This window comes from Populus alba, chromosome 15, assembly GCF_005239225.2.
Source record: "Populus alba chromosome 15, ASM523922v2, whole genome shotgun sequence".
NCBI lineage: Eukaryota > Viridiplantae > Streptophyta > Magnoliopsida > Malpighiales > Salicaceae > Populus > Populus alba.
Genome location: NC_133298.1, coordinates 7,134,717 through 7,148,114, shown reverse-complemented (window position 1 = coordinate 7,148,114; position 13,398 = coordinate 7,134,717). Strand labels below are relative to the sequence as shown.

At 31.4% G+C, this 13,398-nt stretch overlaps 1 protein-coding gene across 1 annotated transcript; it reads left to right on the top strand.

Annotated features, from left to right (window-relative positions):
• Window positions 1-5,331: 5,331 nt before the first annotated feature.
• LOC118057248 (UDP-glycosyltransferase 88B1) lies at window positions 5,332-7,138 on the top strand. Its single transcript, XM_035069764.2, has one exon. It carries the CDS (start codon window positions 5,407-5,409, stop codon window positions 6,838-6,840), a length of 1,434 nt encoding a protein of 477 aa, XP_034925655.1. The 5' UTR covers window positions 5,332-5,406; the 3' UTR covers window positions 6,841-7,138.
• Window positions 7,139-13,398: the final 6,260 nt, after the last annotated feature.

Here is a 13,398-nt window from a genome sequence, read left to right as displayed (position 1 = left end):
GTTGTTTGAAAGAAATATAAATTATTATTTTTTGTTTTTTTAATAATTTTAATGTATTAATATTAAAAATAAAAAACCTAAATAAATATAATCTTGTTATATTTTTAATTAAAAGATATTTTCACAAAAAATATCATGCAATATGCAATACATTATCAAGCAAAACAGTTTATATATTCATGACAACAAATCGCAAATAATAGGGTATTGATAACTTGGAACAAAAAATAATAAATGATCATGTGCACACGTTGGTGACTAATAAAAAAAAGTTACATGGTACCAGATGAGATGATATTTGATTGAATAAACTAGCTATAACCCACTCCCCCCTCACACAAACACACATTAGCCATGTGATTCATGCAGAATATTTTGTTTATTTTGTTTATTTTTTGATTTTTTAACTCCTCATTTCACTTTATTTGATATTTAAATCAAAACGATTTATTATCCCATATTAATAAAAACATAAATATATGCTAAAATGCTTCAAATCTCACATTAAAAAATAATATATTATTATAATATTTATATAATAAACTATGAAATAAGTTGGTAATCAACTTAAAAATATGAGAAAACGAAGGGAATTAATAGTTCTCTCTTGAATACTGCTCGAGTGCTAATTAAGTTAATCCAGCATTTAAGAGAATTAAAAGTTGCAGCTCAGTGAAGAAAGGACGTTGAGATTTGGTAGACAGTTCAAATGTCATACTTAATTAGGGAGGGGGTAATAATTATGTTATTTAATCTTGATTGATATTTAAATTTATCTAAAAATAAATACTATTATTTAATCTTGATCTAGTACATATCCTCATTTCCTCTTTTTTTTTTTTTTTTTTTTTTGGGGGGGGGGTTTAGATACGAGAGTACGTTTTTTTAAAATCATTTGAAAAAACAATTAAATGCGTAAATGATTTGAAAATATTATTTGGCTTAAAAAAACGAAGTGACTTTAGGCTGTAGTGAGTCTTAACTTGCTATTTTTAGGCCCGGCCTCGTGTGGGTTTTGGTAAAGTTAGGCCATATGTAATATAGTTAAATTTTCGGCCATCCTGGCTCAGCTCAAGATTGACTTGACTCGGTGAATTCTTAATTATTACGGTAAATTACTTTATTAATTAACAATACAATAAAACATGTGTGGTTTTTTACTATACCAAATCTCTCTGCACGCTCTCTCGTTAATCATTGTGAACTGAAATAGTTAATTTTTTAAAAATATATATATAATTGAGCTCTTTTGAACTAAAATATGTACTCAATTGTATTTTATTTTGGGAGGAAAGGTTGAATTAAAAGTTAAAGGATCAAAGTGAAAATAGTAAGTTAAATTGGTGGTGAATTCAAATTTCACACAAAAAATTCTTGTTTTAGTCCTATACATTTTTTGGTTTATAGGTGATTGACCCCTTTAGTTTTTAGAAATTCAATTTTGGTATTGCATTTTATTTCCCTTTTTTTTATTAATCCTTCTATATGAGTGGAGAAAGAGGCTCGTCGGATTCCAGGTTAATGAAAGAACATCATCGTTTACATATATTCAGGCCATTAAAACAGTTGGAATTAGTGTCAATGGATTATACTAGATTAGTGGAATCTTATGAAGATTTCTTTAAGCCTTGATATTGCCTAAAAACATATCCAAGTCGAGGACCAGAGAACTTATTTGGTTTGATTTTGTGATTTGAGTTGTTATTTTTCAGCCAAATTGGTTTTTACATGTTATAAGATTGGTTTTTAGGTGTTCTTGGCTTTAAATGGGTTGAAAAAATGGTTTTGTTGGGTTAAAAAACTATAGCCTTGATTTTTCAGCCATCATAATGGTGGTCGACATCTGGGCTAGAAGACAAGGTGTCGTCTATCTTGGCGGGTGACACATCATCTTTGAATTTCAAAAGAAAAAAAAAAGTAAAAAGAGGCGGATGCCAGGTTGTCCACCCATTTGAATAAGAAAAGAAAAAATAGGTCCAATTGTGTGGACCTGGGTTGTTCTTTTTAAATGCCCAATGATGTGCATAACTTTCATCACAAATTAGCATGGTTGACTCAAGTTCACTGTCTTTTTAATCAAATGTTGTTTTTTATCAATTTCATCCTTTAACATTGAGTCAATTTGGGATTGAGTTTTTTAAATTTTTTTGTGAAGATAATCCCTACAAGTTTAGCATGCTTGCCCAACTTAACCTAGGTGGATTAAATGTTTTTCCATCTTACTATTATATTAGAATATCATTCAACTTATTGTTAAAGTCAATTTTATTTTTTAGAAGACATGTTATCAATGGCTAAATATTCTTATTTGCCTGCAAAAGAAATTTTATTATGCTCTGCGGCGTAGCACAATGTATACTAGTATATTCACTAATGCTCCACTGCGGTTCAATATATTTTTTTTTTAAAATTAAATAAAATGTTGAGTTTGAAGATTTTTTTGACAGTATTATTAAATCCAATCAAGCAGTTTGATTTTGAAACCTACCAACCCGGCTACTTGCCTAACTCGAGTTTTGAATTACAGTACTGCATGAGAGCTAATCCAAAGTGAATTATTCAATTTAGTGGGTTCAAAGGCAACTTAAATAACTAGTAAAAACATGACATAATTTTTAAATAAACTTTTAAGATGATTTTTTTTGTTGAGACGAGTCCAGATTAGATCGACCTCGGTCACCTAACGACCTCGATCATAAATTTTAATGAGTTTAATCTATGAAATTTTTGAAATCACAGAGTTTTTTGAATAGTGAAAAACATTTTAAAAAGTATTTAATTATATATTCATATTTGTAATTTCAACTCTTAATTTGTGAGGCATAAAGGCCACATAAATCTTACTAACAAATTATTGATGAACCAAATAGGTGTCCCAAAATGTGCCTATAAAATGGCGTTAAAAGATTGGTTGAATTCTGAAAAGACGAGTGTGTTTGTTTTGGAGGTAGATTTTGTAGTTGTAATTTGAAAAAAATAAATTTTAAAAAAAGTGTGGTTAGTTGTGATTAGCTGGATTTAGTTATATGTTTAGTAAACGTTATGGTTGAAGTTTATGTATAGCAAAAAACATGTATAAAATGTATTGTGTTTGAGTGTGGCATGTTTTTCAAATTGCTTTTAACTTGAAAATGTATTAAAATAATATATATTTTTATTTTTTAAAAATTATTTTTAATATCAACGCATCAAAATAATCTGAAAATATAAAAAAAAATATTAATTTGAAACAGAGAAAAAAATTAAATAAAATTTAATTTTTTTCAAAAGCACTTTTTAAACACAAAAACAAATATTAATCTGTAAGGAATTTTTATAAAATCAGTCAAAAAAACATTTAAAACCTACTTCATAAAAACGGCTTTTCAAACTCAATTTTATAGTGGGTTCTGTAGTATAAAACATAATTTGATGTGTTACTAAATACTTTGTTGCGTTTGGTTCATCACAAATACAAAAGCTAGCGGAAAACAATCACAACCTTACAGATTAGGTAAAAAATAAAAAGGGTATTTTTGGAGTAGTAGTTGAAATATTATTTTGCTAATTTTTGAAAAAAAAAATTATTTTTTTATTTTTTAAATTGTTCTGTTCTTAAAAATAAAATTTTAATAATAATATATTATTTAAATATATTTTAAAAAACAACTAATTTCGGAATAGGAAAGGAATAGGAAAGGAAGGCTAAAGACTAATGCCTAACTTTATTTTGTAACCTAATTGATTTGAAATAATTATAAATCAGCATGACATTTATACATGTGTGTGTGTGTGTGAAGTGAGTATTGAGTTATCCATTAATTGTTAACATTGTGAATGCTGATGAGGCAGCAATTTCTTATATTGAATTACTAAAGATTTTATGTATAGCAAAAAATATCACATTCGCTTTATTTTCATGTAATTGTATTAAATGAAACTAATCTATGAAATAAAAAAATTATTGAATTCGATGACGTGCATGACTGGCATGAAAAGTTTGGTTAGTTGATTCAAATTCATTTGTTTTTTTAAAAAAAATTATTTTTTTTATTTTATCCTTCAACATTGAACTAACTCAAGATTTAAGTTCTGAACTTGTTTTTTTTTCAAGATTATCCCGAAACTTTCATGTGTCAACTAGAATAACCTAGGTTGATCTAATATGTTTACTTCTTAATGTTAGATAAAAATATTGTCTAATATGCAACAAATTCTAAATTCATTAATAAAATATTTTAATTTTCTTAAAAGAAACATTAGCAATGCCTTTTTTTTATTTTGTTTGATCATATTTTCTTTTCCGTGGCACGAGCTAATGGGCTAGCCTAGGGGCTATTTTCATAGTGCATTTTTTAGAGATGAACGAAAATATTAATCATGATCAATCTACAAATAACATTTTAGTCCATCGGAAAAGAAAATGTTACACAATACCAAGGCAATTTTTAAGAATAATGAAAGGCAAAATAGTTATTACTCCTTTTGAATCCACAATAATTCTCTTCACATGTTACAGAAAAAAGCTGAGTATTTTTATTTTTTTTTCTTTGTAATATACCTAAATATTAGGTATTATAATGTTTGTCAATATTTGATTGTAATTCGGATCATAAAAAAATGTAGATGTTTCAACTATTTTTTAACTCAATATTACACTCGGAACTGATTTTTATTCCAAAGTCGATTAATTATAATAGTATCACATGATATGATTTTAGTATGCTTGCGAATGATATTTTTTTAAATTGCTTTCAATTGAAGTAGTATGATTAATTATAATAGTAATTGAACTAAAGCACAATTTCCCATATGCACGACGATCCAGCACCGAACTCCCTTGAAAAACTCAATCGAGAATCGTAGGAGATAAATAACAAGCAAATCACCAGTAAACATAATCAATACAGGACAGCGGTAAAAACCAGGTAGCATTTATATCATCTTAGCTTTGCAGCATCCAATTACTCAAAAGCATAACTTAAGAACCTCTGAAATATTACTTTCTGACATTTACTAGCAGGAGCCACACACAGACACGTAGTAGCCATAGATGAACGAAATTATCAGACCCGACACAAGCATGCAAATGAAACTGTAACCTTAGACAGCAGGAGCCACACACAGACACATAGTAGCCACTGCTAGCATTGTCTTCAACAAACAAAATCAGCATAGACACAGTTAGCGTCACGTTCAGTTAAGACAAGACACACGAACGGTGGTACAAAAAAAGATGGAAAAACTCATCAATGCACAACTCTCCAACAACATAAAGTTAAGTATTTTGAAACAGTTGAAGGGGAAGCCCACAGAAAACACCAAAGTTAAATTTCATATAAAGCACATCCAAGGTCCTCACTGTGATCTCCACATCTCCATCTTTCTCTCTTTCGGTGGTTGTGCGAAAAGAGAGAAGCCTGCCTGATGGAGGATACCATAGTCTTGTATCCATCACCTGGCAGAGGCCACTTATTCTCCATGGTGGAACTAGGAAAGCAAATTCTCGAACACCACCCTTCAATCTCAATTACAATCATAATCTCCGCCATGCCAACTGAATCAATCTCCATTGATGACCCCTACTTCTCCACACTCTGTAACACCAATCCCTCCATAACTCTTATTCTCCTCCCTCAAGTTTCTCTCCCTCCCAACACCTCCTTTTCTCCTCTAGATTTCGTAGCCTCTTTCTTTGAGCTCCCTGAGCTCAACAACACCAACCTCCACCACACCCTCTTAAATCTTTCTAAATCCTCCAATATAAAAGCCTTGATTATAGATTTCTTCTGCAGTGCTGCTTTTGAGTTTGTGTCCTCTAGACACAACATCCCCATTTACTTTTTCTACACTTCTGGTGCAAGTGGCCTCTCCATGTTTCTTCACCTCCCTATCCTTGATAAGATCATCACAAAGAGCTTGAAAGACCTTGACATAATTATTGATTTACATGGCATGCCAAAAATTCCATCAAAAGAGGTGCCACCGGCTATTTCTGACCGGTCTCACAGAGTTTACCAATACTTCGTTGACACTGCCAAGCTGATGATCAAGTCTGCAGGACTCATAATAAATACATTTGAGTTACTTGAACGTAAGGCACTTCAGGCAATACAAGAAGGAAAGTGCGGCGCCCCGGATGAGCCAGTACCGCCATTGTTTTGCGTGGGTCCACTTTTAACCACTAGCGAAAGCAAAAGCGAACACGAGTGTCTGACTTGGCTTGACTCGCAACCATCCCGCAGTGTTTTATTTCTTTGTTTCGGCAGCATGGGAGTCTTTAATTCGCGGCAGCTAAGGGAAACGGCTATTGGGTTGGAGAAAAGTGGTGTTAGGTTCTTGTGGGTGGTGCGTCCTCCCCTGCCTGATAGTCAAACCCAAGGTGGGAAGTCAAGCACTCCAAAGGAGCCATGTTTGGAATTACTTTTGCCAGAAGGGTTCTTGGAGAGAACCAGAGATCGGGGATTTCTACTGAATTCATGGGCACCACAAGGTGAAATACTCAACCACGGCTCGGTTGGAGGGTTTGTGACTCATTGTGGATGGAATTCTTTACTTGAAGCTCTCTGTGCTGGGGTGCCAATGGTGGCTTGGCCTCTGTATGCAGAGCAAAGGATGAATAGGATTTTCATGGTTGAGGAAATGAAGGTGGCTCTAGCATTTAGAGAAGCTGAGGACGATCAGTTTGTGAACGCGGCCGAGCTGGAGGAGCGTGTGATTGAGCTGATGAACTCGAAGAAAGGTGAAGCTGTTCGAGAAAGGGTTCTGAAACTTAGGGAGGATGCGGTGGAGGCAAAGAGTGACGGAGGATCTTCTTGCATAGCCATGGCTAAGTTGGTGGATTCTTTTAAAAAAGGTTAATAATTGTAAACCGCGGGCTTGAAAGTTGAAACCATTAGTGTTCAACAATGGGATCTATCTTGTTTGCTGGTCATTTTTACCTGAACATGAACTTTCAATATGTAATCTTTCAGAAGAAAAGTAGATTCAAATTAAGTTCCAATGTTCCTAATAAAGGCCCTGATGAGACTAGGATTTGTGATGTGGCAAGCCACTCTGTTTGCTAATGCGGCGGTAATAAATTGCTTGCCAGCATGATTTTTAAGTTGCTTTTTTGTTTGAAAGAAATATAAATTATTATTTTTGTTTTTTTTAATAATTTTAATATATTAATATTAAAAATAAAAAACCCTAAATAAACATAGTCTTGATATGTTTTTAATTAAAAGATATTTTCACAAAAATATCACGCAATATGCAATGCATTATCAAGCAAAACAGATTATATATTCAAGACAACAAATCGCAAAAAATAAAGTATTGATAAATTAAAACAAAAAATAATAAATGATCATGTTAAGCCTCTTGCACACGTTGGTGACTAATAAAAAAAAGTTACATGTTACTAAATGAGATAATGTTTGATTGAATAAACTAGCTATAACGACACATGCAAATATATATAGTAGCTATATGATCCATGCTTCGCTGCGTGTTAAATAATTAATTTTTTTAAAAAGAACTCCTAAAAAAAATAAAAAAGAGGATGTTTTGTCTATTTTTTTTTAGTTTTTGATTTTTTAATCCGTCATGTCACTTTATTTTGTATTTAAACAAAAAATATTTATTATCTCATATTAAAAAATGCTTCAAATCCCACATAAAAAAAAATACATTATTATAGTATTTATATTGTGAAATATAAAATGTGTGAGTAACCAACTTACAAATATGAGAAAATGAAGGGTTTAGGGTGGGAGAAAAAACACATTTGAAAAAAAAAAATATCTTCCAGATTTTTGCTATGTCACCCTATTTTTGGGTTGACCTTACAGGTTGACTGCTTTACTCCTTGTCAATTGCAGGCTTAGATTTTAAATGAAACAAACCTACTTAACAGTGCTGAGCTTGGCTTCCCAGCAGAACTCTAAGCATTGGGTTTTGCTTTGGGGATAGCCCAAGCTCTTGGTTCCTAGTTAGAAAAGGATTCAAAGATATTGGGTCTTAGTAGCAGAAAGGTCCAATTAGGTGTTGGGTTATGGTAGTAGGCAGGACCCAAAGTTCTTAGGTCCTAATGACAGCAAGATTTAATTAGGCATAGGTGGGAGGCAAGACCCAAAGTTGTTGGGTCCTGGTTCTGAGGCCCCATGTTGTTAGGTCTTGGTGAATTGGGTGGCGGGGCCCTAATTGTTAGGTCATGTTGTGTGTCAGGCTGGGTTATGCACCGGTAAAACCCAGCACCCACATGGGTCCTACACCAGGCAAGACCCAAAGCTATTTTAGGGTCATGCACACATCAGGATCCAAGCAATTATGGGACTTGCACCGGGCAAGACCTAAAAGTATTCTTGCCCCTGCACCTGACATGATCCAATATCCAATTGGATCCTGCACCCAAAGAAAGTTAATTGGCATGACTGCTCGGTTTGGAAGCCAGTCATCTTTATTGATCAATGATCTTCCTTTAATATTCAATGGTGGTGTTATACTGTAGTGAAGAAGATATACATATATACGATGTGCAGAAGCATACAGAGGCGTTTTGGGTCCTGGTGGAAGCTGGACCCAAAGCTAATGGGTCCTGTTGTAGCAACTCGATCCAATAGTGTTGGGTTTGGCTACCAAAACCAAACTCAACAACTCTATTATCGCCTTTGCCTCTGCATCACTCTTATCTTAATGGTGAAAGTCAAATGAGCAACATCCTCAGCCGCAATTCTCGACTAAAAACACAGGAAAGGAATGTCTCTATGATGCTATAGTATCATCCACAATTAATTATATCTTGGTTCACAGTGAAAAATCTGCATACATTTTACTATATAGCAAAGCAACCGTGCAAGTCCATGAATAATTGTCTCTTGGTCTATAATATATGCATGAAGTCCACAATAAATTATTTTTTGAACCATAGCAAATTCATGTACAGTAGAAATGTCACTGTAAAATACTTTCCAGGTGCTTGCTTGCTCGGTAGATAACTTTAACGAACATGGTTCAAGAAATGTTAAAGAATTGCTCTCAATTCAAAAATGTCGTTTATAAATTCAATAAATAATAATATCAAAAGGTAAAGTTAATTTTTAACCCTTTTCTCCACATTTACATATTCAATAAATACATGGCAAGTCATTCCAGGCGGATAGTCCTTTATCCGATATGAATCCAATAATAGCAATATCTATGCCATTCTGACGTGTTGTGCTTAATAATTCCAAGGGCGTCGAAAGCTCGTCCCCCACTGCTTTATTTTTTTTTATTTAATATTTATTAGCTTAATAGTTCTCTCTTGAATACTGCTCGAGTGCTAATTAAGTTAATCCAGCATTTAAGAGAATTAAAAGTTGCAGCTCAGTGAAGCAAGCGCGTCGAGATTTGGTAGACAGTTCAAATGTCATACTTAATTACGAAGGGGGTAATAATTATGTTATTTAATCTTGATTGATATGTAAATTTATGTAAAAACAAATACTATTATTGTGCAATAAAATAAGAAAAATAAAGTCTAAATCCAAACATACAAAAGTAAAGTCTGACTTGATGCATCGACCGATCAATTTCATTCGAGCAATAATAAATCAACTTTCAAAGGGAAAAAAAAAAAAAACGCTCACAGAGCTAACATTCATACCCATGAATCAACGCGTGAAGGGATGGTCACTGTAATTTCATGGTTTCAACGCCTCTCTGTCTAACAATTAAATCACTATTTATTGACCCTATAGTCTTCAAGAAATTAAAAGGGAGTGGTCTAGTACATATCCTCCTTTCCTTCTTCTTTTTTCTTTTTTTCTTTTTTGGGTTTAAATACGAGAGTACGTTTTTTTTAAAATCATTTGAAAAAACAATTAAATGCGTAAATGATTTGAAAATATTCTTCGGCTTAAAAAAAAGAGAAGTGACTTTAGGCTGTAGCGAGGAGAGTCAATTTACATGGAAATGGCAATCCAGACCCCATCTAGCCCAAAATTTGATCACTCTTGTGGGTCTTAACTTGCTATTTTTAGGCTCGGCCTCTTGTGGGTTTTGGTAAAGTTAGGTTAGCTTGTTGTTCCTTAGGATAGATTGGGCCATATGTAATATAGTTATATTTTCGGCCATCCTGGCTCAGCTCAAGATTGACTTGACTCGGTGAATTCTTAATTATTACGGTAAATTACTTTATTAATTAACAATACAATAAAACATGTGTGGTTTTTTACTATACCAAATCTCGCTGCACACTCTCTCGTTAATAATTGTGAACTGAAATAGTTATTTTTTAAAAAAATTTAATTTAATCCTTAAACTTTTTTTTTTTTTGTATAATTGAGTTCTTTTGAACTAAAATCTGCACTCAATTGCATTTTTTTTGGGAGGAAAGGTTGGATTAAAAGTCAAAGGATCAAAGTGAAAATAGTAAGTTAAATAGGTGGTGAATTTAAATTTTATACAAAAATTCTTATTTTAGTCCCATATTTTTTTTGGTTTATAGAAGATTGACCCCTTTAATTTTTGGAAATTCAATTTTCATATTGAATTTCATTTCCCTTATTTTTTAGTCCTTCTAAGTGAGTGGAGAAAAAGGCTCGTCGAATTCCAGCTTAACGAGATAACATTATCGTTTACACATATTTAGGCCATTAAAACAGTTGGAATCATTGTCAATGTGCTACACTAGATTAGGAGAGTTATGAAGATTTCTTTTAGCCTTGATATTGCCTAAAAAACATATCCAAGTCGAGGACGAGAGAACTTATTTGGTTTGATTTTGTGATTTGAGTTATTTTTTAGGTTGCCAAATTGTTTTTTACATGTTATAAGATTCGTTTTTAGGTGTTTTTGACTTTAAACAGGTTGAAAAAATGGTTTTGTTAGGTTTAAAAACTATATCTTTGATTTTTTGGTCACCATAATGGTGGCCGACATCTGGGCTGGAAGATAAGGTGTAATTTGCCTTGGCGGGTGGCGCGTCATCTATGAATTTCAAAAGAAAAAAAGTAAAAAGAGATAGATGCCAGGTTGTTAACCCATTTAAATGAGAAAAGAAAAGAAACAAAAAACAGGTCCAATTGTGCAGACCTGGGTTGTTCTTTTTAGAGGCCCAATGATGTGCATAACTTTCATAATAAATTTGCATGGTTGACTCAAGTTCGATGTCTTTTTAATCAAATATTGTTTTTTATCGATTTCATCCTTCAATATTAAATCAATTTAGGATTGAGCTTTTCAAAGTTTTTTGTCACGATTATCACTACAAGCTTAGCATGTCTACCCATGTTAACCTAGGTGGATTAAATATTTTTCTATCTTAGTATTATATCAAAATATCATTCAATTTATTGTTAAAATCAATTTTATTTTTAGAAGACAAGTTATCAATAGCTAAATATTCTTATTTTCCCTCAAAAGAAATTTTATTATGCTTCGCGAGGTAGCACAATGTATACTAATATATTCGCTTGCGCTCCACTGCAGATCAAACTATTTTTTTTTGAAATTAAAAAAATGTTGAGTTTGAAGATTTTTTTGACAGTATTTTTAAATTCAATCAAGCAGTTCGATCTTGAAACCTACCAACCCGACTACTTGCCTAGCTCGAGTTTTGAATTACACCGCATGAGAGCTAATCCAAAGTGAATTATTTAATTTAGTGGGTTCAAAGACAACTTAGATAACTAATAAAAACATGACATAACTTTTAAATAAACTTTAAGATGCTATTTTTTTTATTGAAACGATTCCAGATTGGATCGACCTCGGTCACCCGACGACCTAGGTTATGGATTTCAATGAGTTTAATAACTTTGTTATTTTTATAAATTATTTTTATTTATTTATATGATAACATTAGATACTTTCAAAGTCGAGTATTAACCCTAAAAAAAATATTTATTTGAGATATTGATAACCCTATAGAAAGTCATAAAAAAAAAAAACCATGATTTCCATTTATCAACCAATTCAATATTAAATAAGAGTGATTTAAAAAAAAAAGAATTCGATAATTAAAAGACCAAAAAAAAAAAAAAAAAAAGAACATAGAAGGTTTGATAGGTAAACCCACTAAGACTGTGAATTGGGTAACCCGGGTTAACACATCAAACCTACAAACCGGGTAATGAACTCTATTGGGATTAATAACTTGTTTTTTTTTTTTTTCTAAACTGTTGTTTATTTAATTATATGATAAAAAATAAACGATTGTAAAATTGAGCGTCGAACCAACACTAAGATTTTTTTAAGACTATGATAGCCTTATAGAAAATAAAACAAAACAAATTATGAACCTCAATTTTTAATCAGTCTATTATTAGAAGATGATATTATATATATATATAAAGTTAAACTCACTATACACGTCAATAGGCCCATAGACTTCCTAAAACTTAATAACATGTTTTTTTTTTCCGAAACTATTTTTTTTAACTATATGATAAAAATAAAAATAAATGATCACATAATCAAGTTCATTTTGAAGAAAAAAGTACCCTACTGAACCGCAAAGAGGGGCAATTATGGTTATCTCACCAAACTCACAAACCAGATTATTGACTTCATAACTTTTAATAACCCAGTTTTTTAAAAAATTATTTTTTATTTAACTACTTTTTTTAAAAAATAGATCATACTGTGATGTTAGGGTATTTTTTTTTTTATATCAATTTGATGCTAAGATTTTTTTTTTAATATTGCAATAACCATATCAAGTCAAATTAAAACAAATTATCAATTTTAAATCCACATAGACAAATCATATAAGTACTAAATTAAAAAAAGATTACTAACAAAAAAAAGAGTCAAATTGTAAAATTAAAAAAAAAAAACCAACACTATAAATTATTATTGTAATCTATATACTAACAGTGTACTATATGTTTTTTTGCAATAAAAAAATTATAATGAAATTCACGAAACAACAACAAAAATTAAGCTTCAATCTCATACTAGTTGGATTCGTCTGTGTAGATCCTTACTTTTACTTTATTGTATTCTACTTGATTATACATTAAATATTCCGGTTCAACATCAAAGAAAATATTGGGTTTGGGGCTTCATAAAACCATTGCCAAATAATTTCTTTATTCGTCAGTACTGAGGCTTCATAAAACCTGGATTTAAAATAAAATAATTAATTAAGTTGGAGTCCATTTGATCAATTATATTAAGTAATACTGGTTGATCAATTATATTAAGTAAACTTAAACATTATAAAAATAGAAAGAAAGAAATAAAAAACATGATCTTGATCTGAAAATCAAGATGCCTAAATACATTACAAATATCTTCTTTTATAGGCCAAAATTTTGAATTATTAATTTGATGACTAATTGTTGAGTGGGTGACTACATCTTGACTTGATGACAATCATTATCTTCTTGTCTGAATAAAACAACATTGCTAACGTCAGAATTTAAATAGGTTTTTGTCATGAAAGTT